Genomic DNA, 25,901 nt, shown 5'->3' with positions numbered 1-25,901 from the left:
CTCTGTGAACCAATCTTGGGCGGGCCAGAATGGAGCTACTAGCGTCATTCTTGTCATCTCCGAGATAGCAAATTTCTGAGGTTTGTCCCAGTACTTTCTTTGAAGGGGGGAAAGGCGTAGACATCTAGACCTGTCCAATCTAGGAGAAACGCATCCACTGATACTGCTCCTGGGTCTGAGATCGGGGAGCAGTAAAGTTCGATCCTTGCGTTCCTTGCTGTTGCAAAGAGGTCGATGTGAGGTCTGCCCCATCTTCTCCACAGGTCTTGGCATACCTCTGAGTGGAGGGTCCACTCGGAAGGCAGGAGTTGATTCTTCCTGCTCAGGAGATCGGCCCTGACGTTCCTTTCTCCCTGTACGAATCTGGTGAGAAGACTGATCTTCCTTGTTTGAGACCACAGCAGAAGATCCCTTGCTGTTTCGTACAGGGAGAAGGAGTGTGTCCCCCCTGTTTTTTGATGTACGCCAAGGCTGTTGTGTTGTCCGAATTGACCTGCACTACTGCATTTCGGACGTGGGGCTCATAGCTTTCAATGCCATCCAGACTGCCATCAACTCTTTCTTGTTGATGTGCCAGGACACCTGATCCCCCTTCCAGGTGCCTGACACTTCTCTTGTCCCGAGCGTCGCTCCCCAACCTGCTTCCGACGAGTCGGAAAACAACACATGGTTGGGGTTCGGCATGTAAAGAGACATTCCTTCCACAAAACGAAGTGGGTTGTTCCACCACCGAAGGTCTCTCTTGATTCCCCTTGAGATCTTGAAGGAGAACTCCAGATCTAGGGAGAGACGCCTCCAGTTCTGGTATAGGAAGAACTGTAGAGGCCTGAGATGCAACCTTCCTAGAGAAACGAATTGCTCCAACGAGGAGAGTGTCCCCAGCAGACTCATCCACTCCCTCGCTGTGCATGCATCTTTCTCTAGGAAGGTCGTTATTTTCTCGTAGCAACGAGCTATCCTCTCTGGCGATGGAAAAGCCCGAAAAGCCAGAGAAGCTATCCGAATCCCCAGATAGATCCGCTCTTGACTGGGGATTAATTGAGACTTCTGGAAGTTCACCAGAAGTCCCCTTGAACTTGCCAATGTAAGGGTCTTTTGAAGGTCCTCCAGACATCTTTCTTGAGACTCTGCTCTGATTAGCCAGTCGTCGAGATAAAGCGACACCCTCACTCTCTCCAAATGTAGCCACTGCGCCACGTTTTTCATTAACCCCGTGAAAACTTGGGGTGCAGTCGACAGGCCGAAGCACAAGGCCTTGAATTGGAAGATGTTTCCTCCCATCATGAATCGTAGATACTTCCGTGAAGAAGGATGGATCGGCACATGAAAGTAAGCGTCCTGAAGGTCTAGAGACACCATCCAGTCCCCTGGACGAAGAGCCGCTAACACTGAGGAAGTTGTCTCCATGGCGAACTTCCTCTTTTCCACAAAGACGTTCAGGGCGCTTACATCCAAAACCGGTCTCCATCCTCCTGAGTTCTTCGGAACTAGGAATAGTCTGTTGTAAAAACCCGCAGAGCGGGGATCTTTCACTAGTTCTATAGCCTCCTTCTCTAGCATGAGATCTACTGCTAGAGAAAGGGCTTGATTCATGATGGGGTCCTTGTACTTGGCCACCAACTCCCTCGGAGTTGTCGTCAATGGTGGTCTTGACGAGAAGGGAATGAGGTATCCTTTGCTGACAATCGATAGGGACCAATTGTCTGCCCCTTTGTGGGCCCAGACGTCGGCAAATTTCAGTAGTCTGGCACCCACTGATGTCTGGAGTCCTTGATCGCTATTTCTTCCCTCTGACTGACCTAGAGAAGGTTTTACCTCTCTTAAAAGGTCTAGTTCCTCTGGTTGAAGAACCTCTGACAGCGGGTCCTCCTCGAAAGGGCTCCTGCCTCAGAGGAGTCTCTTTCTTGGCCTTGGGTTGGAAGACAGAGCGAGGTTTCCTGGCCGCCTGGGCTAACATGTCCTGAGTAGCCTTAGCTGAAAGGGCACTCGAGACATCTTGAATAATTTTCTTGGGGAACAGAAGAGGAGAGAGTTGAGCATACATAAGAGAGGCCCTTTGTGCATGTGAAACTGCCTTAGTGAGAAACGAACAGTAGACTGACCGCTTCTTAATAACTCCAGCTCCAAACAGTGAGGAGACTTCACTCAAGCCGTCTCTCACTGCTTTGTCCATGCAAGTGAGGACGCAGTTAAGATCTTCAGGAGACAGTGAATCAGGGGTCTGGGTCTTATTAGCCAGAACTCCTAAAGACCAATCAAGGAAGTTGAAAACTTCCAGGACTCGGAACATTCCCTTCAGTAGGTGGTCAAGTTCGTTCATCCCCCACGTTGTCTTGGCGGACAGGAGGGCGGAACGACGAGCAGAATCCACCAATGAAGAGAAGTCCGAGTCCGCAGACGAAGGGAGAGCGAGGCCTAAAGGTTCGCCCGATTCGTACCAGAATCCCAATCTGCCAGTCAGTTTAGACGGAGGGAAAGAAAAAACAGTCTTCCCTTTCTCTTCCTTAGAAAGGAGCCATTCCCCAAAACCTCTAAGCCCCTTCTTCATGGAAACAATAGGTTTCATCCTTACACAAGACGAAACCTTTGATGTCTTCGAAGTGGAGAATAAAGAAAGAGGAGAAGGAGGAGCCACAGGAGAAAGGATATCTCCGAACTCTTGCAGGAGCAAATCTGTCAACCTCTTATAGGAGGAAACAGGAGTCTTTTGGTTCTTCTTCTTCTGAGGGATCCTGTTCTTCCTGAGCTGAAGAACCCTCATGATCCTTAGAGGCGCGACTATCCTTAAAAGAGTCTCTAGAGGAAGTAAGACATTTACGTCTTGGAGACAAAGCTTCAGAAACATGCCTACTTGCAACATCCTTCTTGTCTGGAGGAGTGCGTTTTCCAGATTCTTGGAGCCTAACAGGAGTAAGGCGGCTGTCAGGAGCAGAGCGCCTGTTTGAAGAAAAACTTCTATCAGGCTCTTGGCGCCTATCCAAAGGAGAGCGGCTACCAGGCGAACAGCGCCTGCCATACGAGAAGCGGCTACCAGGCTATTGGCGCCTGAACCGAGGAGAGAGGATCTCTGGCGACGAGCGCCTACTAGGTGAGCGCCTACAAGGGGAGAAGCGCCTGCTAGGATCTCGGCGCCTGACTCGAGGAGAGTGAAAGTCAGGAGAAGAGCGCCTGCCAGGAGAAACGCGCCTAACAAGCTCTTGACGCCTGTCCAGCGAAGAGCGCCTGTCTGATTTAGGGCGCTTGTCAACAGGAGAGTGGAGGCGAGACAAGGAGCGGCTACGAGGCGAGTAGCGCCTACTAGGCTCTTGGTGCCTATCAAGGGGAGCGATCCTGTCTCAAGAAGAGCGTCTGTAGGGCGAAGATCTCCTACGAGCAGTCTGCTCCTTGTCCGAAGGAGAAACAAAGACATCCTGTCTGTCAGGCGAATGGCGCTTGGACGCAGATGGGATCTTGTCCGAAGCAGAAAGTCTCCTGCGAGAATCCGAACGCACAGGTGAGCGGGCCGCTTCCGTCGAATAGCGAGAGTCAGGAGAGGGGAGCCTGGACTTCTTTACAGGAAGCGAGACGTCCTTCCTACGACAAGACGACACGCAAAGAGAGCCAGCCAGAGCCGAAATCTGCGCCTGAAGGTTAGCCAACACCCTTGCAGGAGAACTCACAAACTCTTGAACAGGTGACGAGGCTCGATCTCTGCTCGGGGAACGATACTCCAGAGATCTCTTACGTTTCTTCGCTTCCACCTCAGGCTCTTCCGAAAAAACTTCAGGGCTGGATGGACGGGCGCAGGGAGCGTTCCAGGCTCTCTTCGAAGGGCGCGAGGCTTCCGAAGAGCTCCATCCTCGTTTAGGCGAAGGCGAAGACGAGAAGCATTGGCGCAATATTTCTCTCTTGGAGCGATCCAAGGTAGCCTGGGAACGATCAACAGGAGCTACCGAGGGGACGCCTGACCGGTGGGGATGCTCCCTAACCTTCCTGCGGCTTTCGACTTTCCTCCTCCACTGGGACTGGGAGTCTGGAAGAGGTCTAGGCCTGGAAGCATTAGGGAGCCGATCAGACGCACCCTCCACTGCACTGGGTTCACTGCACAAATAACTATTGGAATCACTCTTAACTTCTAAATGTTTAATTTTCATCTCCATACTGCGAATGGTGGCTTTCATGAAGGCCACTTCCGAAGGCGCATCTTCGGCTTCGGTGCAGGGAGCAGGAGCTGAAACTGACAAAGGAGCTACTTCTAAAATAGGATTATCTATATCCAACTCGCTAATACGAGATCTACTACTGCTCCTAGAAGAAGCTTTCCTAACTTTATCCTTTTCAAGCTTCCTCAAGTAGGAAGACAAAGACTTCCATTCATCCTCATTCAGCTTTTCACATTCATTACAAGGATTATTAAAGGTGCATTCATTCCCTCTACACTTCAAACATACTGTGTGAGGGTCTACCGCAGCTTTCGGTAGCCTCACCTTACACTCAGTCATACAACAAACTCTAAACATAGCAGTTTTCTTAGTATCAACATCAGACATCATGAATCCAAAGAAAAATCCAAAGAAAAGTCAAATAACTGTCCACAAATCGCGAATGCCAGGCCAAAAGATCGGGTACTTCACCAAAAGTCCGTAGAAACAATCCAGGGCGAAAACGAGAAAAGAATCCAACTGTCAAGGGGTACCGACAACAGGTGTGGTCGACACCAACGACAGAAAAAATCTGGCAAGAAAGGTATGTTGGTTCTTACACCCGCTTCCCAGCGGCGGGTAAGGTAGATCACCTGACCTACCTGTCGCGTTTGCCGCAAGTTTTGAATTCTGTCGTGACGTCAGAGACGTAAGCTAAGTATATGTCTGACAGGAAAGTTCATGTACAAAAATTGGCTTTGCAATATTCACATACTAGTATCGTTTGTTAAAATACTCATAATGAATATGGATCTTTTAAGAGTTATGCTTTACTTCACTGCATCCAATAATATTGTAGGTATTTTCATATTACTATTGTTGTATTATAAAATACAAAAATAGCAATCAATGTTTTAGTTTGGAAATCAGCTGAGGACGATTGTGAGGTAAGTTTATTTTGCTGTATCGAAGTCAAATCAGAGCGATTTTCCGGCTTCTAGTTAGTGTAAATGAATCGCAAGATACTTTACTGATATGGGACAAGGTTATTTTACCTAATCCAAAGTTTTTTCAAGTAAAATCTCACTTAAATTCATATCGTTGTAAACAAAATTTAGTTTTTTTGTTAGTAGATGGCACTGAGGGAATGTTTATTGCGTTCGATATTTTCACTTGATTTCATCAGAATACTAAGAGCTTTACATATTTATCTTTGACCGGAGTGAACACAGTAAAATGTGCTCTTTCATGCCCAATAGTTTTGACTACAACATGCTTCTCTCAAATTTTGCCTACGGTCAAGTTTATGGTGTTATACCGAAGTTTCCATATTGCCGATGCACAATAATAGTTGTTAGCAGATGAACATTCTTTCCTCAGTTCAGCTACAACTAGCAGCTTAAATTTAGCAGTATATGTCCTTGCCGATCTTTTCTCTAAAATGAATGAGGATATAGTAATGTAAAAATATATCAGTCCTATTCTATTTAGCGTCATTTATAACATAACTACAGCAATTTTTTACTGTCGTACAATGGTTGAAATGGAAGCATGTAGTATCGGATTCGATTGTTCATAGCAAATCAGCTGCTTCTGGCTGTATGCGTTTGCACAAGTATAACATTACTGTTGACACTCTTAGCTTTCTCTTTTACTCTTTTTAACTTAACTAGAAGATGGGATAGATAACAAGATGGAAGAAAAGGGGCTAACCTAACTAGAAAAGGGGATAGATAAACAGGAGGAAAATAGATTAGCCTATTGTAATTTGGTCTCAAAAATTGAAACTTCCATGTTACATGAGTGTATACGGTACTTGTGAGAGGATGGATGGGTATTTTAAAGCATGCATCCTTCAGATCCACCTTAAGCATGAAGTCGTTTTCCCTGATGGAAGTGAGCAATGACTGTGTCATTTCCATCATGAACCAAGTCTGGTGAACAAATTGGTTCAAGGCAGCATGTGGAAGGGAACACCACCTCTAGTATCCTCTCTTCATTCCCTTTCCCCCTTTTCTAGACTGGGACATGTTGAAAGGGACACAGCTTCAAGCCTTTCTTGGCAGGGGGCAAAAGAAGGCTGGGTGTTTCTTCGGGACCCCTTCAAAGCCAGGGACTCCTTGCGGTCGAGAAAGTGCTAGCCTGATCCAAGGGTCTGACTGGAGGTTTGTGCCATTGCCTGGTGGACAAGACGATCATTATCTTCTATGCAACACTTGTTCTCCAAGGAAAAGAGAGGCAGAATCTAGCAAAGGTCCATTCCTTAGGCTCAATGCCAATTCAGGGCCCACAAACTTGGATACCTGGTTTAGGACAGTGTTTTGCCTCTTCAGAACCAAGTTCACCTACAGGTTTGCAGTCTGGTGGGCTAGGTAGGTGATTGTACTACCTCCAGACTGGCAGTCTCCGGGAGTTCCTTGGTCTCTCCTGATGAAGAAAAAGTCACAGTTAGGGGAGGCATTCTCCATTTGCACCAAAGGGGATTCTTCCCCTTCTAAGCAAACAAGAGGTCATTCTGATTGGCTGGGCCCCAGTGCCAACTTCCACTTAAAGCAAGTGAAGACTACAAAGGGTGGATCGTTCCCGTAGGAGTGACAGCAATTCGTGGAAGCTTCACAGAGGAAGGAAAGATCAAGAAGGGTCAGCAACCAGCAGTGTTGTTGGGGGGCGTTACCGTCGGACGAAGCCTTGGAAGCCTTTTTCTTGGACTTCTCCTCTGCAAAAATTGCCCCAATTACACAGGAAACCAGGAACGACACTCGTCACACTGAATCCTGGTCACAGTCATGCCCTCTGCAACTATAGTACAGAGGAAATGAGGGTCTACATCAAGAGAGGAGTGGTAATGGTTACAGGAGTCTGGAGGAGGTGCCGAGTAGGCAATGAACTTTAAAGCAAACTATATAATTATTGCATGAAAAATACTACAGTTAATACTGAAAACACTTGAGTACAAGAGAAAACAGCTTCACTATGATATATTTGAATAGTAAATGACATACACACCTTCAGAAGCCACTTACATGTGTAAATATATCAAAACAGGCTAAAAACCAGAGGAACGTACCAAATCTACCCAGAAAAAACAATTTATGGAAAAAATTTCTTGTGGGTAAAGGTTTGTTAAGCAGAATGACCACTGAAAGACCAGGAATAGTGACTTCATCCAGAAAACAAAAATTATAAATTATATATCTTAATGTCAAGCTGGCCACTGACCAGTAGAAAAGGAAGGAGATGGCATCTGAAGTAGCAGAGGAAAAATTTCTAGAAGGGGATGCCAAATTGTCATTCGGGGAGGCAAGAAACCTTCCTAAGAAGGACAAGTAGATACTTTACAGTGCTTCCTCTTCTTGTAGAAAGCCTTCCACTGCAACACGGGCCAGGAATGACACTCCAGGCAAGGGTTAGTGATAGTACAAAAATTGGAAAGGCACCTACTGCAAGTGGTATGGGGGTCAGTAATGAAGAACACCAAAAACCTCAAACATGGAAATCCTAGAACACCCGGACACATGTTAACAGGGCCTAGAACTCTTGATGGAATCCATGATAAGAGATAAGCAGCCACACACACTGAAAGCAAAGCACAAATAAATCCCATGGTGTGATCGTATGGTCTTGACCTGCTACCTCGGTGGCCACAAGTTCGATTCTCGGGGCATTCCACTGAGGGAGTAGAGATGCGTATTTCTGGTGATAGAGTTCACTCTTAGCACAGTTTGGAAGTCACATTGCTGAATAACCACTAGTTCCATGCAATGTAAAAATACCCTACAAACAAACAAATAAATAATTGGCTAACAAAGAAACTGGCTTAGGAAGGAGAGCGCAAAAGCGAGAACTACTCTCCAAGGCAATCAAAGAAAGACTGACATGCCACAAGGTCCCAAGCCCAGTTGGTGACCAGCTTCCATCTCATATATGCATGAGTTGCCGGATGCCATAGATTCATTGCTTTACAATTTGATTGTTTTAACCAGTTTCCAGCTTGCACTAGAAGATTATCCTATTGTTAAGACCAAAGGTTTGTTAGCTATGAAAAATACAAATTTAAAAATTTGTAATTTCTTTATAATTTACCAGAAACTAATTTCTTAATGAAACATTCACTGCAAGCCTTACCTTTCAAAACCTAGGCCAAAAAATACTACATGAAGATGAAAATTATACAAAAATATCAATACAAAAAATAATTCCTAAGGATGACTGAAAGCCATATAAACATGCACTGACCTACAGGGAGCTGAATATGATGATCTTTCTTTATACAAAGTGTGGAGTGTTTGAGAATTTTGTTGAAGGTAAGAATACTTATGTAAAAGCAATGTGTTTGTATGTAATGAAACAGGTTGGTAATACAGTTTGCTCACTAATGTTGGGAATTATTAATTTAAAGAGTTACCATACACAATTCTTTAGATTATATACTTCTGTCTGTAATCATTTATTTTAATTTCTATCTCAATTTCTTCACTGACTGGGTTGGAGTTGAAAAAAAAAAACATATTTGAGCAATTTCACAGGAAAATGCACAACAACACTTTATGAGAAGGAACTGGTGATTGTGAAACTGATATATTCTTATTATAGATAGTGTAAAAAAGAATTTATATTCAAGAGAAGCTGGTAGCTTTTTACAAAATATTGAAACAAGCAGTATTTGCAACAACAGAAATGCAGAATATGCTAATATTCTAACAACAGAAAATATAACAACCTACAAAAAACATCCTGAAATGCATGTCATACACAGTCTAGTGATAAATACGACAGAATAATTGTAAGATGTGTTTATAAAACAAAAGGAAAACTACACACAGTTTGCAAAATTAGTAAAAATAAAACCCTACTTACATCACAGTAATAAAGGTTAACAATTATACATCCAGTGACACTTGCCACAACATGCACAAATAATAATGTGTACAGAAATGCCAATTAAAACTTAAAAATATCTTGTAAATCATACTTGTACTCTCAATTGAATTTGAATTAGCAGAACAAAAATGAACTTCATATCAAATTACAATACACCATTACCACAAGAGGAAAACTTTTGCAATTAATACTTATGCACTCAAGTGCAAGAGAAAACAGCCCTTACCGTGATTCACAATTAGTAAATGATAAACAAACTCAGAAACCATTTAAATATGTAAGCATATCAAAATAAGCTAACAAACACCAGAAAGTACCAAACACCTACTGATATAACCTAAACAGGGAGCAATATACTATACAGGCAGTCTCTGGTTTATGACGGGGGTTCCGTTCTTGAGATGCATCATAAGCTGAAAATCGCCATAAGCCAGAAAACCATAAAAAATCTCAAGAAAACATTACTATTAATGTTTTGGGTATATTAAAATCTATGTAAACTGCATTTTTACTGCATTTTACATCAAATAAACCTTCAAATATTGATTATTTTGTATTTTTGGAGTCATATTTCTTCCGCCAGATTGGCGTCGTAAGCGACGTAACCCTGGAACAGGTGTCGTAAACTTGGAATTTTTTTAATATAACTGAAAAGCGACGTAACCTCGGAACACAGTAAGCTGAACCCGTCGTAAGCCGGGGACTTCCTGTTTTAAACAATACTAACAGGATCAGTGACCTCAGAAAACGCAAATTATGTATCTCAATGTCAAGCTGGCACAGAACACTGACCTATAGATACATAAGCCCAATCTTTCTTTTTATAATTCATCAGAAGCAAATTTTCTTAATGTCAAATTCACTGCAACAATTATCTTTCAATAGCTAGGCCTAAAAATCTTACATGATGATTAAAGTGATACAAAATTGGTAACACTGCAAAAAACAATTCCTCAGGAAGACAGAAAACCATACTCACATGCACTGACCTACACGCAGCTGAAGATGGTGATCTTTATGTAAAAGTAACATGTTCGTAATGAAACAAGTTAGCACACTGTTCAGCAATGTTGGGAAGTGCATTTAGTTCTTTCATGAAACATTTGATCCATCCATTTTGCGGGATGGAGAGGATTTAAAGACTCCTCCATCTAATGTCAATGGACCATTCTTATCAAAGTGAAGAGTTGTACAAATTTTAATGCAGTATTTCTATCTGCAATTTCTTCACTGATTGATCTGGCTGTTATTAAAAAGAACACTTTCTGTATTAGATTATTATGTAACTGGATACAAATTCTATGGTAAACGAATTACACAGATTCTGGACTGAAATTCCTTTTTTTCTCATTTTTCTTGAGATTTATATCCTTCCACACTGTTATGTTACTTTTTGTGTATTTTTATTATCCAGAATAATAGCTCTTATGACTTGTCATTTTGACCACTAAGTTCTAATTTTATTTCTCTAATGACAAGATGAACATTCCTTTATTCTAAGTGATGTCCATCAGATGAACATTCTCTTGGTCTAAAAGATGTCTGTGACATTAATTAATACAATTTGGTGATCCATGATTACACTGTTCTATGGTTGCTAGAGTATTAATTTTGCTGCACTCAAGCTGTCCACCTAGTAGTTACATAAGCAGTGAGAAAAGTGTGCACTCTTGGGGCAAAAATTTTGGCAACACATATGGTCTTGACACTATTCACGCATATAGATTGCCCGTGGTTTTAAACACCAGATAGCTTTCACACTCATCTTTGGTTGTAGAGGTTTCCACCAAACTCTTGGTTCCTTTAATTTGTCTTAATGACATTTCTTTAATTGGATATCTTGTTACAGGTACACAATAATTTCCAAGCCTTAATGATAATATTTCTTCTGTTCTTAAAATAAGAAACTTCATTCAATTTTCACTCCCGAAAAAGGTAATCAAAATGGATCAAAGTTGAGTATTGTCTGTATTTTTTTCTGTATTTATTTCAATTTCATGTAAGAGTTATCTCTGGGTTTGGTTGTCGGGAAGGGCAAAACCAATATCAATGTCTGTCCCTTGGTAAGGTTCTTTAAGAATATTTGATTCATTGGCCATTAGACAAAAGCTTTTAATGTTTTGCCTTGGTACGTATTTTCTATAGCCTCAATGAAAGTAGTTTGTACTCTGATGAGCCCCATCATTACAAATCAAACTAAGATATAATAGTGCTTATAACATCTTTAGGGTTGTCAGCCCATTTCGATCAGTCATAGTACTAGGAGCATAGCTTGACAGATGATTTTCCCTTTGCTCAACCATCTTAGCTACTTAAATCTAGATGGAGTAAATCTTCAAATCCAACACTAAATAAATCAATTTGAATAAATTTTTACTCGAGTTATTCCTCTAAAAGTGTTATATATACAGGGAAGACAATAGGAAAACATTAAAAAGAATATGGTGTAGAATATCCACCACATATTTCAGTTATCAACTGTAAAGAGAAACATACATTAGGATACAAATGCTGGCAAGGTAAAAAAAAAAAGGGTGTTCCACACTACCAGCAGGCAACAAAATAGTGGCTTGCCTTAACTAATTAGGTTCTTCAGTAATTGCCTTATTTCCAAATATAGCACTGACAAGTTGTTGATCTGTAAAACTCTTCCTATGTAAATATAAACATGCACATTTCCATATATTTCCACTGACCTTGGCTTTTAGATTACAGAAAGGTAATGGAAAGAAGTATATAGGCATCTCCTACCATTGGCAGTCAATTCTTTACAATAAAGTTTTTGAAAATGAACTTACGCCATGTGAATACTAACCTATGAGGCTGGTACAAATCACAGAACTGCATAATTGAGTATCCATAATCCTGCAATCTCATAGTAAAGCAGGAGATGCTATAAGAAAAGACAAGCAAAAGGAATGAGCATGTGCTGACCTAATGTTTGCATGATCTAACCCCAAACACTCCAAATTACTACTAGCACTTCTAAAACAGAAACCATGTTGAAGACATGAGGATAAAGTCCTGATGACCACGTCCCTGAACATCATTAATGGCTAAATTCAGAACTAATCTCCATATTAAAATCCAAAACAGAAGTAGTATAGTAACCGCAAAAAACTTTGTACACAACCCCATTTCATGAGGAAATATACATCCAATCTTCTTTTCCAACTTCCAGCAGGAGAAATGTCTTCCTCCTCATTCAATTATACATCTGGCATGGGTGTAGGGGTAATAGCTTCTTGTCTAAGGATGGCATTACTGGATAAGCAGTCAGAGGTGGTTGATGTCTGTACGTATATTTGTTCTTGACCAGTCTTGTAATTTTCATATGCTGCTTTTTTGTGGTCCTACATGCTTAATGATTAGAAATGCCTAAAACAAATCTCTATCATTTGTGAAGAAGACTCAGACTGTCACATTATGGAGAAGTAGGAAGTCTATGACAGCCACAGCAAAAGAGATGGGTGTCTCCAAAAGTATGGTGTCTTTATGGTACCCGCATGGTGAGAAAATCATTTAGAAACTGCTTTACAAAGGAAAAAAAATAGACTGGAAGACATAAAAGGGATTTTGACGAAGGAAAAATCTATTTCTGGGCGAGAAAGCCGTGTCGCCCAGTGAAATAGGTTCCTTCAGCACTATTTCTAAGGTAAAATATTGCTATAATACCAGAGAACTGCTAAATTGGACATGCCAGAATATTCTGGCTCGCTCACCTTCATTAAAAGGTGTCGGTATAGTTCTGAGGCGAGTGAAAACCACTACCACGGCACCCTCTCCAATTAGCCTCTCCTACATCAAAAACCCCTAAGAAAAGGGGAGCCGTCCTACGGCTCACTACCTACCACCGCATAGTTAGCGGATGTGGCGACATTCCTTCAGATAGCCGTACACGAGACGCATACGTTTTTTTCTTTGCTCTTGTGTTTTTTGGCCTTCGTGCCCTTATTATTTAGGTTTTTAGGAATCATGACTAATGAAAAGATAGACAACCTTATTCAAATTATTGTTTTGAAATATCCAAAAATGCCAGTAAAGATTTTTAAGGCACAAAATACCATGTTGCTTTGAATATTCTCAGAAAGAACTGTACAACATCATTTACAGAAAGTCCTTGGTCTCCCCTTTCGCATTGCTGCAGAGAAGCCTCTCCTTTCAGATGCCATGACAAATAGGCAAAAGAAATTTTTTAAAGATGAGAAGGATTGGGAGCAAGTCGTTCGTATTCAGTGATGAATCATGCTTGCATGTCATTCATAGTGCTGGCTAGAAGGTATGAAGGCCCTGAGGATCAAACCAATTTGCATCAAATATACAATCAGAACTGTAAAGTATCCAGCTTATATAATAGCATGGGGATGTTTCAGTGAATATGGGGTTAGCAGTGGTTTACGGTATATGTCCTCCTACATAGTACAACTATGAAAGGTGGGTGTGAGGTATGCTAATGTTGTAGAGAATGAACTGGTTCCTTATAAGGCACTATTAGGTATGTGAGTTTTTATGCAAGATGGAGTCTATTGACACCAATCACAAGATGTTAGTGAAGTATTTAAGGAACCTAAAATTAAAGTTAGAATAGCCTGGAATTTCATCAAACCTAAATCCTTAAGAAAATTGCAGGGTTTATACAAAAATAAGACCAAATGTCATGGAAGCAGCAAAAACATCTGTTCCCATGTTGAAGGATCCTATCTGGAAGTTTTAGTTTGAATAGTTTGATGCACAACATTTCAAAGACTTAGCTTACACTAAGCCAAACAGAATAAAAGTGCTTAAAAATGATGGAGAAATGTTAAAATATTGAATAAAATGTGAGAGATGATGGAGAGACGTTAAAATATTAAATAAAATGTGAGAGCGAAATCTCTTCTATTTATTTCATAATTTTAAGAACAATATTCTGATTTTGATTTCTAACAAGTGGGTGATTGAAGTTTTTTGTGGTGCCTGCCTATAATTCTGCAACAAACAGCAGCGCATCACATTTTAAAGACCTACAATAACATGAACCAAATTTGAAATTCTAGGCACTGTGGTGTTCTAGTTCCATATGAGAGAGTAGCACCAAATGTGATGCCTGGTTACAGAATCAATTTGATGAATTATGGGGCACTGAATTCAGTACTACAGATCCATTTGACTACTAAATGCCAATCTTTCTTCGTTTTAGGTTTCATTTCTCCACTTAGGTCTCCTCCCACACGGATATCAAACTTCTTTAAATATGTCTTGCATCAACTACTATCTCCTTTTTAAAACAAATTCCTAGTAATTGCTAAAGGTTTAGCACTCATACTGAGAATAGTCAACTTCTGAAATTCAATGTTTATCTAGTTACAACCATTTCAAATAAATTGCAAATAAATTATTTCCAATGAGGTTGGAAATCATTTCAGTGGTTGAAAAATTCTCAATTCAAAACCCTAATGCTTAATTGTAAGAAGATATCATAAATTACAGTTCAATAAATATAGTACAGAGAGAGCCCTGAAACAATATGGAATTCAAGTTTTACCTATCAACATCACACCAAGCCAAGATAAACATTGCATAGAATGTGACTACCGGTAGTCTGAATAAAAGGCTTCTTAAGTATGGTAAAAACTAATTTATTAACAAATATTTAATTAAATATATTTGGCCATAGTATCTAAGCATTAACATTTTCATTAAATTGTACATCTTAATTCACTTTACTTTTTGGACAACACAATTGACAAAAGTGAAATGTTATCACTGTCCAATATAGGAATGGTATGTAATGGAATATGAATTTATGCTTGAAGCCAAGAAATGGAATCCGAGGGATTATTCAGTGCTATAATGAACTTGGTTTCACTAGTCTCTTTCTCTGTGGAGGATCAGGTAAGTGCAACCATTGCCGGTACAACATGTTTCAAGACTTCTTCCTTCATTAGCCAAATGCAACAAAAGGCAAACACAGCCTTCACACAATGGGTCAAGTCACATGGTGCAAAAGTAAATTGGTGTTTTTTTTTAATTACCTTTCCTTAGATGATCCTGTTTCTTGGTTATAAACTAAATCAGGATTACATTTATTTCCTATTCTGTTATGATGGATTTACTGATTTGCTTGTCTTTGTCGCTTTTTTGGTTACTTTGATATCTTTGGGCATTAAATCTTTCCAGGTTGCATAGTTAAGACTTATCATTTTCTTTGCCAGGTAAGTTCTGTGCATTTCTAAGTCTCACTTCTAATCTGAGGGTCAGTAGGAGTAGGTCATCATACATATATGGAATTGAGTGGGTTTTTCTTGTGAATAAGTAGGGCCTATAGGAGTATCTACAACAGTAAAATCAAAAGTGAAATGTAACTAACCGAATGAAATGCTATCAAACGACCGAGTGGGTCATAAATGTGGGTAAAACTCGCTGGTACGCAGAACCTGACCAAGTAAAGCCTTATGTGGGTAAAATTCACTGGTATGCAGAGCCTGCCAAAGTCAAGCCTTAATACAGAAGTATTTAAGTTCCATTTCTTCTATTACTATACTCTGTTTTTTTCATCTGTCCATCTGCCTGTGGTGTTTTTGTATGGCAACATGCGTCCCGGGCTTTAGATAGTTACGCCATGTGTAAGTTTTAGGTAAATAAAAGGATATCTGGGTGTACATTGCAACTGAAAAGTGTTTTAATAATTTACTGTATGCGAATTACACCGTAATATTCGAAATAGGATATTATTATAATCGTTGAATGTAAGCTGAATGTGACTATCTAAAGCCCGGACGCAGTGTTGCCATACAAAAACACCACAGGCGGGTGGACAGATGAAAAAAAAACAGAGTATAGTGTGGGTCAGCGGGTAGCACCAATGCTTTTCATTTGATTCCTGAATTCACCCCTGATGTGAGTTAGAAATTCAGAAAAATAATAACGTTCAGTATAGATGCTACAACAAATATAGCCATGTGTCAGTTAATAGACTCACTTCATTCAAAAAGTCACTCTTTTAACTGAATTGTTCTTGAGCCAAACAAATTTTCCCAAAAGAAATAATGGGAATTAGATTAATTCATCCCAGACTCCAAAAAATATAAGTAACAAAAAGGAGCATTTTAACTAAAGTTAACATTCCTAGCATGCAGAAATTATAGAAAAGCAAACAAAATTAAATGGTAAATGAAATATATACAACTTTTATTCTCATTCTAACGGTAATTGCCAGAGTTAATGGCATATGCAGTAGGTGGTGGGGAAGGTGCGAAGGAGAGATTTTATTTGGAAGGAGTCTCCTTTCAAAAAAATGGCAGGCAACTGTATTTTTGGAGTTGTTTCTCTTTTTTCTCTCTTCATGAGATTCCCAGTTTCTTACTAAAAGCCTGTCCAATGAAGTCTGTATTTGCCTGCATGGCAAAATGCTCCTAAAGTGAGAGATAACATTGTCATTCAGGTTTAAAGCCTGGTTTGCTACAGCTTTATCAAAGTGATATTTTTCAGGAAACTGCATTTTCCCTTAATTGCACACAAATGCAAGAGAATTTAGCTGAGATGTGCACAGAGTGAGACCCACAAGCAGATTGAACCATTCTCTGCGTTTCATCTGGGAACCTGACATACTTGATGCTCCTTATCACATACATGTTTTAGGCAGTCTTTGTTGCATGTCCTTAAACAAAACTAAAGTCTTTTAACAGAGCAGATTGCATTGTCCATTAAATAAGGAGTGCATTAACCTAGGTATGACTGTATAAGCATTGGTTTCTATCATTTTTGTGAGTTATCTTTAAAGATTTTATTTCTCTTTACTGAATATTTACTCATAAATGTAAGTTTCACTCATTCCCCCTTTTGGACTTTACTGTATTTATTCTCTGACGAGAAGCAAATTAGAAATAGAGTAGATCCCACTTTTTTGGAGGGATAGGTTCCAAAATCCACAGAACTGCAAAATCCCATCTTAAAAATGCTTATAACTATAACTACCAAATACCATGGACCCCTTAAACTAAAATGCTTATAACTGCTTAATTTAACAGTTAGCTGCCTAACTTAATACATAGTTCAAACAAAAATAAAATAACTTGTATTTGCATTCATTAGATTTGCAGACTCACCTATTCACAGATTTTTCTGTAGAACCTATCTAAAAATCATTCGTGGGAGAACTCGCTCGTTCACAGGTTCTTCTGTGGAATGTATCTATGAAAATATTTGCGGGTCCCCCCTATTCGCAGATTTGAATTCTTTCATAAAAAAAAATTCTGTATTTTCATATTTTCTGTTTAATATGTGACATTAAATATTACAGGCAGTCCCTGGCTTACAAAGTACCGAGGTTACAACGCTTTTCAATTATATTTATCAGAAATTATTTTCAGGTTTACGGCGCATGTTCCAGGGTTATGGAGCTTACAACACCGATCTGGCAGAAGAAATATGACTTCAAAAATGCAAAATAATCAATATTTGAAGTTTTTTTATGAAAAATGCAATAAGAATGCAGTTTATATAACTTTTAATGCACCCAGAGCATTAAAAGTATTGGTTTTCTTATGATTTTTGACGATGTTCCGGCCTACGATGTTTTTCGGCTTACAACACGTCTCAAGAACGGAACCCCCTTCATGACCCGGGGACCGCCTTATACTAATAATGTTAAATCATACGGGTACTTAATAGTGATGAATGTTGATTACAGATGATGATGATAACTGCGCAGCCGAATGAATGACAATGAAGATACTAGACTGTTCGGCAAAGTAAAGGAGTTACACCACCTCTGAGGGTACCTCTTCACCTTCTTCAGGAGGCACTTCGTCAGGTTTCAGGAGACACCACCTTCTTGAGGTAATTGAACATGTTAACAAAGGTGGTATGGTAGGGCTACATGACTTCACTAACAGCATTGGTAAAATTTGTGGCCCTTTTTTCATTCTTATCCCATGCTTTGACCATTGTCTGTATCTGCCTTACTTCCATGATCAATTCATAGATCATGAAATGGTTCAAAATCCTAGTCAGTTGGCGGGATAGTAAAGAGGGCGGTCAGTTCTTCGCCAAAAATAACCTCCCCAGATATTTTATTCTGTTCATACTCGTTCTCAAGGTAGGCGACTGCACTTTCATTCATGCAGTAATGGGATGCTACTTCTCCATGACTTTTGCCCTCTCTTAATGTAACAATCATTTCTATTTTCTCATCATTTGTCATTAACCATAAGGGCCTCTGATACATAAAGTGTTTTAAGATGATACTATAAGTACACAGAGCATATCCAAAACACATAAGACAACAGGAATAGTAGGGTATGTATGTTTCTGTCTGTGGTACGTAGTATTTTCGTGCATACATATTAAGTATATTTTTGTGACAAAATACATTTTTTATCATGAAAAAAAGGGAGGGTTACTCATTTTCAAATATTACAGTTCTGTAATAAGTTAATGTAAACAGCAAAATTTCAATAACATAATTGGTTTTTCTTAAAAGATGCTTCACCCAAGCCAACTTTCCATAGATAAACTTCTTATGATGCTGTGATGCCGTCATAGAGCAGTACCCAGCCAAAATGATACTCAACATGCTATTGGCTGTCATCTGCAAGGCAGCCAATCCAGGAGCAGCATTCACTTTCCTTGGTGCTCATTGGCTGTACGCTTGGCGTTGATGGAACTGTGGGTATGAACTGCGCATCTCTTCTTGATCAGCCTCACTGCATAAAAAATTACTTATATGCGGACGTAATCACAAATCTGTATTTTATGTATCACCAAATATCTGTGTCAATCATGCCGAAAGTGGCTCCTAAAAAGTGCCCTGCTCCTAGAAGAGCCTAAAAGAAAGAAGGCAATCATGAAGCTCAACAAGAAGGTGAAAGTTCTCGATATGTTGAAGGAATGGCAAAAGTTTCACTGTGATTGGCCGCCATTTTAATATGAATGAGAGCATGGTGAGATACATTAAGAAAAAAGAAAGAAAAAGCACAAAGAGTGTAAGCATGAGCTACTTTGGTACAGATAAAAGTGTTAGCAGTGCGAGATGGAGTCTGCACTGGCATACTGGATCAAGGACTGCTGTAAGAAAAACGTGCCCCTTGACTCCAACATCATACACAAGAAAGTGCGACAACTCTACCAACAGTTATCAACTGCTACGGAAGGCAACAACGTAGAGGAACAGGAAGGCAGTGATCTTGAGGTACAGGAAGATGATGAACAAGGGGAATTAGAATTCTTGGGCTTTGACAAATCTGCACCTGAAGAAGAAAAAGATGAAGAGGAGGAAGAGCCACAACCAGGACCATCATCAGCTTCTCAAGGTTTTCAGGCAAGTAAAGGAAGGTTTCACTGGTTCCAGAAATGGTTCCACCTAACGTCTGTTTCCCTACATGGGGAAGCAGCATCAGCAGACAAGGAAGCAGCCGTGAAATATCCTGAGACCTTCAAAAAAATAATCCAGGAGAAAGTATACCATCCAGAACAGGTGTTCAATATGGACGAGAATGGCCAGTTCTGGAAAAAGATGCCTTCCCGGACATACTTAATGAAGGATGACGCTAAAGCCTCCAGATTCAAGGCACAGGACAGGGTTACCATCTTAATGTGTGAGAATGTGGCTGGCTTTATGCTCAAACCAGACCTCATTTATGAGGCTGCAAACCCCAGGGTACTCAAGAATAAGAACGAGGTGTTGCTGCCTGTGTTCAGGATGTACAATCCCAAAGCCTGGATCACTAAAGTCCTTACGGAGTACTGGTTCCATCAGAGCTTCATTCCTAAAGGTAAGCAATAACTGGGCAACTTGGGCATTGTACAAGGTGTTGCTAATTATGGACAATGCTGGTGGCTATCTTCTCGATCTTTAATACAAGGGAATCCAGCTCAAGTTCCTCCCTCCCAACATCATCTCTCCCCTCCAGCCTATGGACCAGGGTGTGATCTGTACCTTTAAGGCACTCAACACTGGGAACTCCCTCTAGCACCATGACAGTGAATTTATGTTCAAAGACTATTGGCGTAAATTCACAATTGCCATGTGTCTGTTCGTCATCAACCAGTCACTGAACGACATGAAGAGAGACCCTGCATGCATGGAGTAAGTCGTGGCCAGATTGTGTGCGTGATTATACGGGCTTCTCTCCTCAGGAAATTCAACATTTAGCCATTAAAAAGGCGGTCCAGTTGCAAGAATTCTTGGTGGTGAAGGCTTTGATGACATAACTGAGGATGAAGTCGGCACCCTCATTGATGTCCACTGTGACCCCCTGACAGACCAGGATTTGGAAGACCTTGATGAAGTCTGCCAGTGAGGAAGAAAACACTCCAGGTTCAGGAGAGGAGAGGAGAGGAGCAGGAGCAGGAGCAGGAGCAGGAGGACAGCCTGACTTTGGAACGCCCATCCCAAACTAGGAGAATGATAAACAATGTTCAGGAGTTTGTTTCAATATAGGATCCTTACATGGAATGCTCCTTAAAGTTTTCAAATATCCTTGATACAGCATTGGAGCCCTATAATCAAGCCCTCACCACCATGAAGACGCAACAACAGCAGCTGCCAATCATCATGTTCATCACACATACAAAGAAAGATCCTCCAAAGTCTCCCGAAACCCCTGAAGCTGCCTCCAAAATCGCCAGTAGTAGTGCCTCTTGAATCGCCTGAAGAAATGTCTCCCAAATCAACTGAGTTAGTGCCTCCTGAAGCTCCTCCCGAAGGTGAGGATGCATCATCTCCTCCCTCCCGAAGGTGAGGATGCATCTTCTGAGGAGATGTAACTCTTCTACTTAGCTGTGCAGTCATTTTCATCGCAAGTCATCAGACTGCACAGCTAATTCATCATCATCTTTAATCAACATTCATCAATGGTGAGTACAGTCGACAACCCACCGTATTCACGGGGAATGCATACCAGACGCCCCCTGCGAATAATTAGAACCTGCAAATACTTGGAACTCCTATAAAAATGCTTAAAACCTCCTATTTTGTTAGTTAAAACTCAAGAAAAACCCACTAAAAACTTTTATACCTGATTTCTTTAATAGTTTTATCACAAAAAGTGCATTTTATGATATTGATAAAAAACAGGAATTTGTGGATATTTTTCATAGAAAAAATACTGCGAATAGGCAAATTTTCAGCAAATAATGGGGGGAAATGTTCCAGAAAGAAATCTGCAAATGCGTGAGTCAGTGAATCCGGAGAACGCGAATACAGGGGGTCCACTGTACTGAATTTACGTATGTTTTACTAGTACTTTTAATATCTATTTACATGCATACAAATGTTTTGCTTCTAAAAAGAAAACTGGACGGCTTGAATAGTATCTGTATGAAAGAAAATGTGCATGACTGAATTTTTATGGTTGGATGATTATTTCCATATGTATGTAACTAAGTCATACAGTATGTAAGTATATTTTTAACCACAAAACATTTAAGATTTACTTTGAAATTATATTAATAATATTATTTCAAAGATAATAGGATAATATTTTAATGTTTATTTGATGTAGGATGGTATTTTTAGGGATAGTTTGGTGTTTGAACTTTCAAGATAGGCAGTTATGGGCCTTTTTAGAGGGGGGTTCTAAGTATTCATGGATTCTAGCTATTCAGACGAATCTGGTACACATTCCCCGCAAATACGGGGGTTCACTATAGATACCTTAAATTATACCATACTACAATAATTTAATATAATTTCAAACAAAAATACAACCCAAACCACCATCCCAAAACACCCAAAGTCATCTTGCATTACCCTACTACAACTGTTACTCTCAAGTATATACACCCCTAAAATGCTTATAACTACCTATTTTAACAGTTCATCACCCACATTGACAGTTCAAGCAAAGAAACCTCAAAATTTCATCTCAAAACACCCAAATATCATTTCACACTCATTTTACCACTTTAAGTACCTGCCTACAACTGTTACTTTTAAGTATCCCCTATAATTCAAAAACATTTTCTTTTGCCTAAAGTAACTTTGTGCATCATCTACTGTACTGCACATAATGTTGTACATTTTGTCAATATTTTGCTCTGTGTTGTAAAATGATTTTGAAATGATATTGACTGTACAGTATGTATTTTAGGATAGTACTACTAAGAACATATCTAAAATATGTGGATAATTTAGAACAATGCGACACATTCCTCCAAACAGAATGCTAGGTTTATTACATCATGTTAGTATTTTTGTGATTACGTACAAATACATTTATGATAAAAAATGATTCAGAACAGTAAGTTCTTGGTTAATGTTGTACTCAACCTAGTTGTTTTTATGCCTCACCATCTCCCACATATTTGATTAAAGAACTCTCTCTCTCTCTCTCTCTCTCTCTCTCTCTCTCTCTCGTCTCTCTCCTCCTCTCGCTCCTCTCTTCGTCTCTCACTCTCTCTCTCTTCTCTCTCTCTCTCTCTCTCTCTCTCTCTCTCTCTCTCTCTCTCTCTCTCTCTCTCTCTCTCTCTCTCTCTCTCTCTCTCTGAAAAGTGTCTGTTGAACATAAAGACATCAACTACAATTGAGGGATAGTAAATTATTCCTGTCCTTTATAAAAACATCCAAGGCTTTTAATTTGATAATATCTTTCATACTGAAAAGTGGAGACTTTGAACATCCACTAACATCTGTCTGCATTACCATATTTCTCTGAAGACTTATGACCTGATTTATTGCATTATGTGTTAGCCAAAAGCTTTCCTCAGGGCTCTGACTTCCCATAAACAACTTAGCTGTCCACAGTGAGATAAAAGGGTCACCATTTGTTCTCACATCACTTTCCTTATATCCAAGTACATGTAGAGTTTCATTTAGATTACTTCCAAAAATCATAATATCACTCAGGTTTTTACACCTCTTTTTCATATCAGCTGTTAAATCAAAAGCAACAGTAACATATAATAACTGTCCATTGAATGTAATAGGCACAGTATGATACAAAAGATTGTGAAAAATGTCAACATTTTGGCATTTATATGCAACACTTGAACACTCTTTTATTACACAGTTACTCAAAATTAGATTACCACTGGTATAAAAGGACATGGAGACTTGACAGTACTCCAATATCATTTGAGTCTTGTCACTTTCTAATACTATCTTGACTGAAGGACTGGTAAAATAAGTTTCGGTTACCATAACTCTACTTGGAAAAGTTTTCTTGGCTTCAGACATATCTTTAAAAGAAAATGGCATTGTGCAGTTACTGTTATTCCTTAGTAAACTTAATTCAGAGATAAAATCCTCAAAAGAAGTAAGATGGTACATATACTCTTCCATGGTTCCTAAGTGATAAAATCTTGAGTCATTTAAAAGTAACACTTTGAAACTGCAGTCTTTGAATATAGGAAGCATTTCAGCTCTGAAATCACTGAATTCACATGACTCAGCATCTTTCATCTTAGTACCCAAACAAGGTAAAAAGTGGGCATATGCATCAAGCTCAGAAGAAATTGGGGACTTGCCTGCATACCAGGCAAGAAGCTTGCGACATACTCTTTCACCGAGCCAGAATACACTATCACTCCACACTTGTTCTGACTGTTTGCCATTTTCTTCTGAAAAAGAAAATACTATTACATATTAGCTAAGTACTATATACATTTTATGCTGACAAAACATTCACATTAAACACTTCATTAAAACACTTACGACATTGCTCTAAGTTCTAACATCCTAATAATCTTTGAAAAAAATTAATTTCCTGCATGATTAATATTATTATCATTATTATTGAAAGATATTGCTGCATCAACTGCATTTAACTTGTAAATAGTCTTCTCTATTTTTCTAATTATTGCTTTCTTTCTGCTATTATAACTGGCAAGTATTGCGCCAATATGAGTCATCAGGACGAGTCAATTTCAGGGATATTGTTGCTATAAAATTTATTTACTACAGAGTAAATAAATAAATCAAGGTATCAGTCCATTTTGGGTATAGTCGAATTCTTGTAGAGGCCAACGTTTCTCTCGGTATCGTCCGAGTATGATCACGGCAGTGGGTCAGAGTAGACTGTAGATGCTGTCAGGATCTACTCAATATAGGTTGGTGGCGCACTGAGGTCCTGCTATTGGCTAGAGAAAGTTTCTTTCAAGACACTTCGTCGTTGAAGGTTGCACTGTTGCAACCTGGCAGACCGTCGAGGCTGGGGCATGACATCCTTGGGCATTGTGTGACATCATGGCGGCTCAAATTGTCATTGGCTGATGGGCTGCTTGTCTCATCTGGTATTCTTTGATTGGGGGTGTTGCTCAGTATGGTATTATTTATATTAATATTTATATTCATAGGTCTTCTTCAGTTGGTGGGGAAGAAGAGCGCTTCCTGTCTGCAGTTGAGAATGCTGAGAGTGAAGTCAGAGATAGAAGTAAGTTGGTCCGCATTAAGAGAGGTATTCCACCGGACTGCTTGAATTTGTAGTTTTCATATACTGTATCTGTTCTTTTATTTTTATAAGGGAGAAGAGGTGTTACAGACCAGCAGTGAGCTTCCATTCCATGGTAGGCGTGAAGTTCTTTAAGAATTGTTTTGCTTCAGTATTCAATTGCAGCTAATGAATGTGATGTTTGTATTCATGTATTTTGTGTATTTTCACACTTCTGTAAAAGTAACTTTTGTTATGCATATGTATAAAAAAAAGGAATGGTTCTGTTTTATAATGTTGTGAACTTTACCCACGCGGGATGAATTCCTGTCCACTCTATAAACAGCTAGCAAGAATAAAGGACATGCTGAGCACATCGTCGTATCGTTCTCACCTCAAATAAACAAAGATGGGATAGCCTGAGTTATGCTAACCGAATACATCAAACCATTAATAGTGTATGATAAGACAGTATCAATAATGAAGATATTCTCCTTTGGCAGGTGAGAGTTAACTTATGCTTTTTCACACACGTGTTTAGGCTAAGCTAGGCTAGCCCATGTCAGCCAACCTCACAGTGGCAACGAGGATGGGATAGCCTGAGTTATGATAACCGAATACATCAAACCATTAATAGTGTATGATAAGACAGTATCACTAATGAAGATATTCTCCTTTGGCAGGTAAGAGTTAACTTATGCTATGTTCACACTCATGTTTCGGCTAAGCTAGGCTAGCCCATGTTGGCCAACCTCACAGTGGACGCCAATAATTAGTGAAGCAGCCCACGCAGGCGCAGAGTCATCATCATCATCATCCGGAAGTCATTTGGGTAAAGGACATATCCCCAATTTGCCTCTAGATGTCAACCAACCACCATTGTTCGCCGTTGCGGCAGACCCCGCAAATGTTGCTCAGTGATGAAAGCAGTGGAAGAAGACCTTCTCTATATACATCACAGCCACGGGTGAAACCAATGTTGCACAAAAGAGAGCCCTTCTGTCACATGTTGGAGGTCTCCATATCTTAGAAATCCTTGAACCTTATCAGACCCCCCAGATACGTACTCTTGAACAAGCTCTCCAAGCCCTTGATAGGTATTTCTCACCAAAGGAGAATAAAAGGTATGAGCGTTTTCATTTTAATCAATTAAGCTAGGAAAAAAATGAAAGCACAGACTCTTTTGTAACAAAGTTGAAGAAACTTACAAGTACATGTGAGTTTCATGACCTGAATGACGTCATCGTACATCAGGTCATTGAAAAGTGTTCTTCATCAAAGCTCAGGCACAAGCTTTTAGAAGCTGAAGACGTAACTCTTGACAATGTCTTAACCATAGCTAGGGCCATGGAACTGTTGGACACACAGGATTCCATCATATAAAACAAATCAAACTCAGGTAAATCAAGTCAAAGAGATAGCCATGGTAAGTTATCAAAGTGATAATAAAGGTTCATTATCATATAGGCCTAGGCCTAACCAACAGGCAGGCCTACCATCAAATAATTGCACACGGAACAGTTCCCACAAATTTCACAACAACAATAAC

The 25,901-nt window shown here is 39.7% G+C and overlaps 1 protein-coding gene across 4 annotated transcripts in view; it reads right to left on the bottom strand.

Annotated features, from left to right (window-relative positions):
• Positions 1 to 22,395: 22,395 nt before the first annotated feature.
• LOC135214726 (fucose-1-phosphate guanylyltransferase-like) overlaps positions 22,396 to 25,901 on the bottom strand; it is a 120,583-nt gene continuing 117,077 nt past the window's right edge. For all 4 annotated transcript variants that reach the window (XM_064249062.1, XM_064249063.1, XM_064249064.1 and 1 more), the window contains one exon: positions 22,396 to 23,543. In XM_064249062.1, the coding sequence (XP_064105132.1) occupies positions 22,498 to 23,543 (1,046 nt within the window). In that variant the 3' untranslated portion in view covers positions 22,396 to 22,497. The remainder of the gene's footprint in view (positions 23,544 to 25,901) is intronic.

The sequence above is a fragment of the Macrobrachium nipponense genome, chromosome 46, assembly GCF_015104395.2.
Source record: "Macrobrachium nipponense isolate FS-2020 chromosome 46, ASM1510439v2, whole genome shotgun sequence".
NCBI classification, from domain to species: Eukaryota; Metazoa; Arthropoda; class Malacostraca; order Decapoda; family Palaemonidae; genus Macrobrachium; species Macrobrachium nipponense.
The sequence above is the reverse complement of the archived record's forward strand: the minus strand, read 5'-3'. Positions and strand labels throughout refer to the sequence as shown.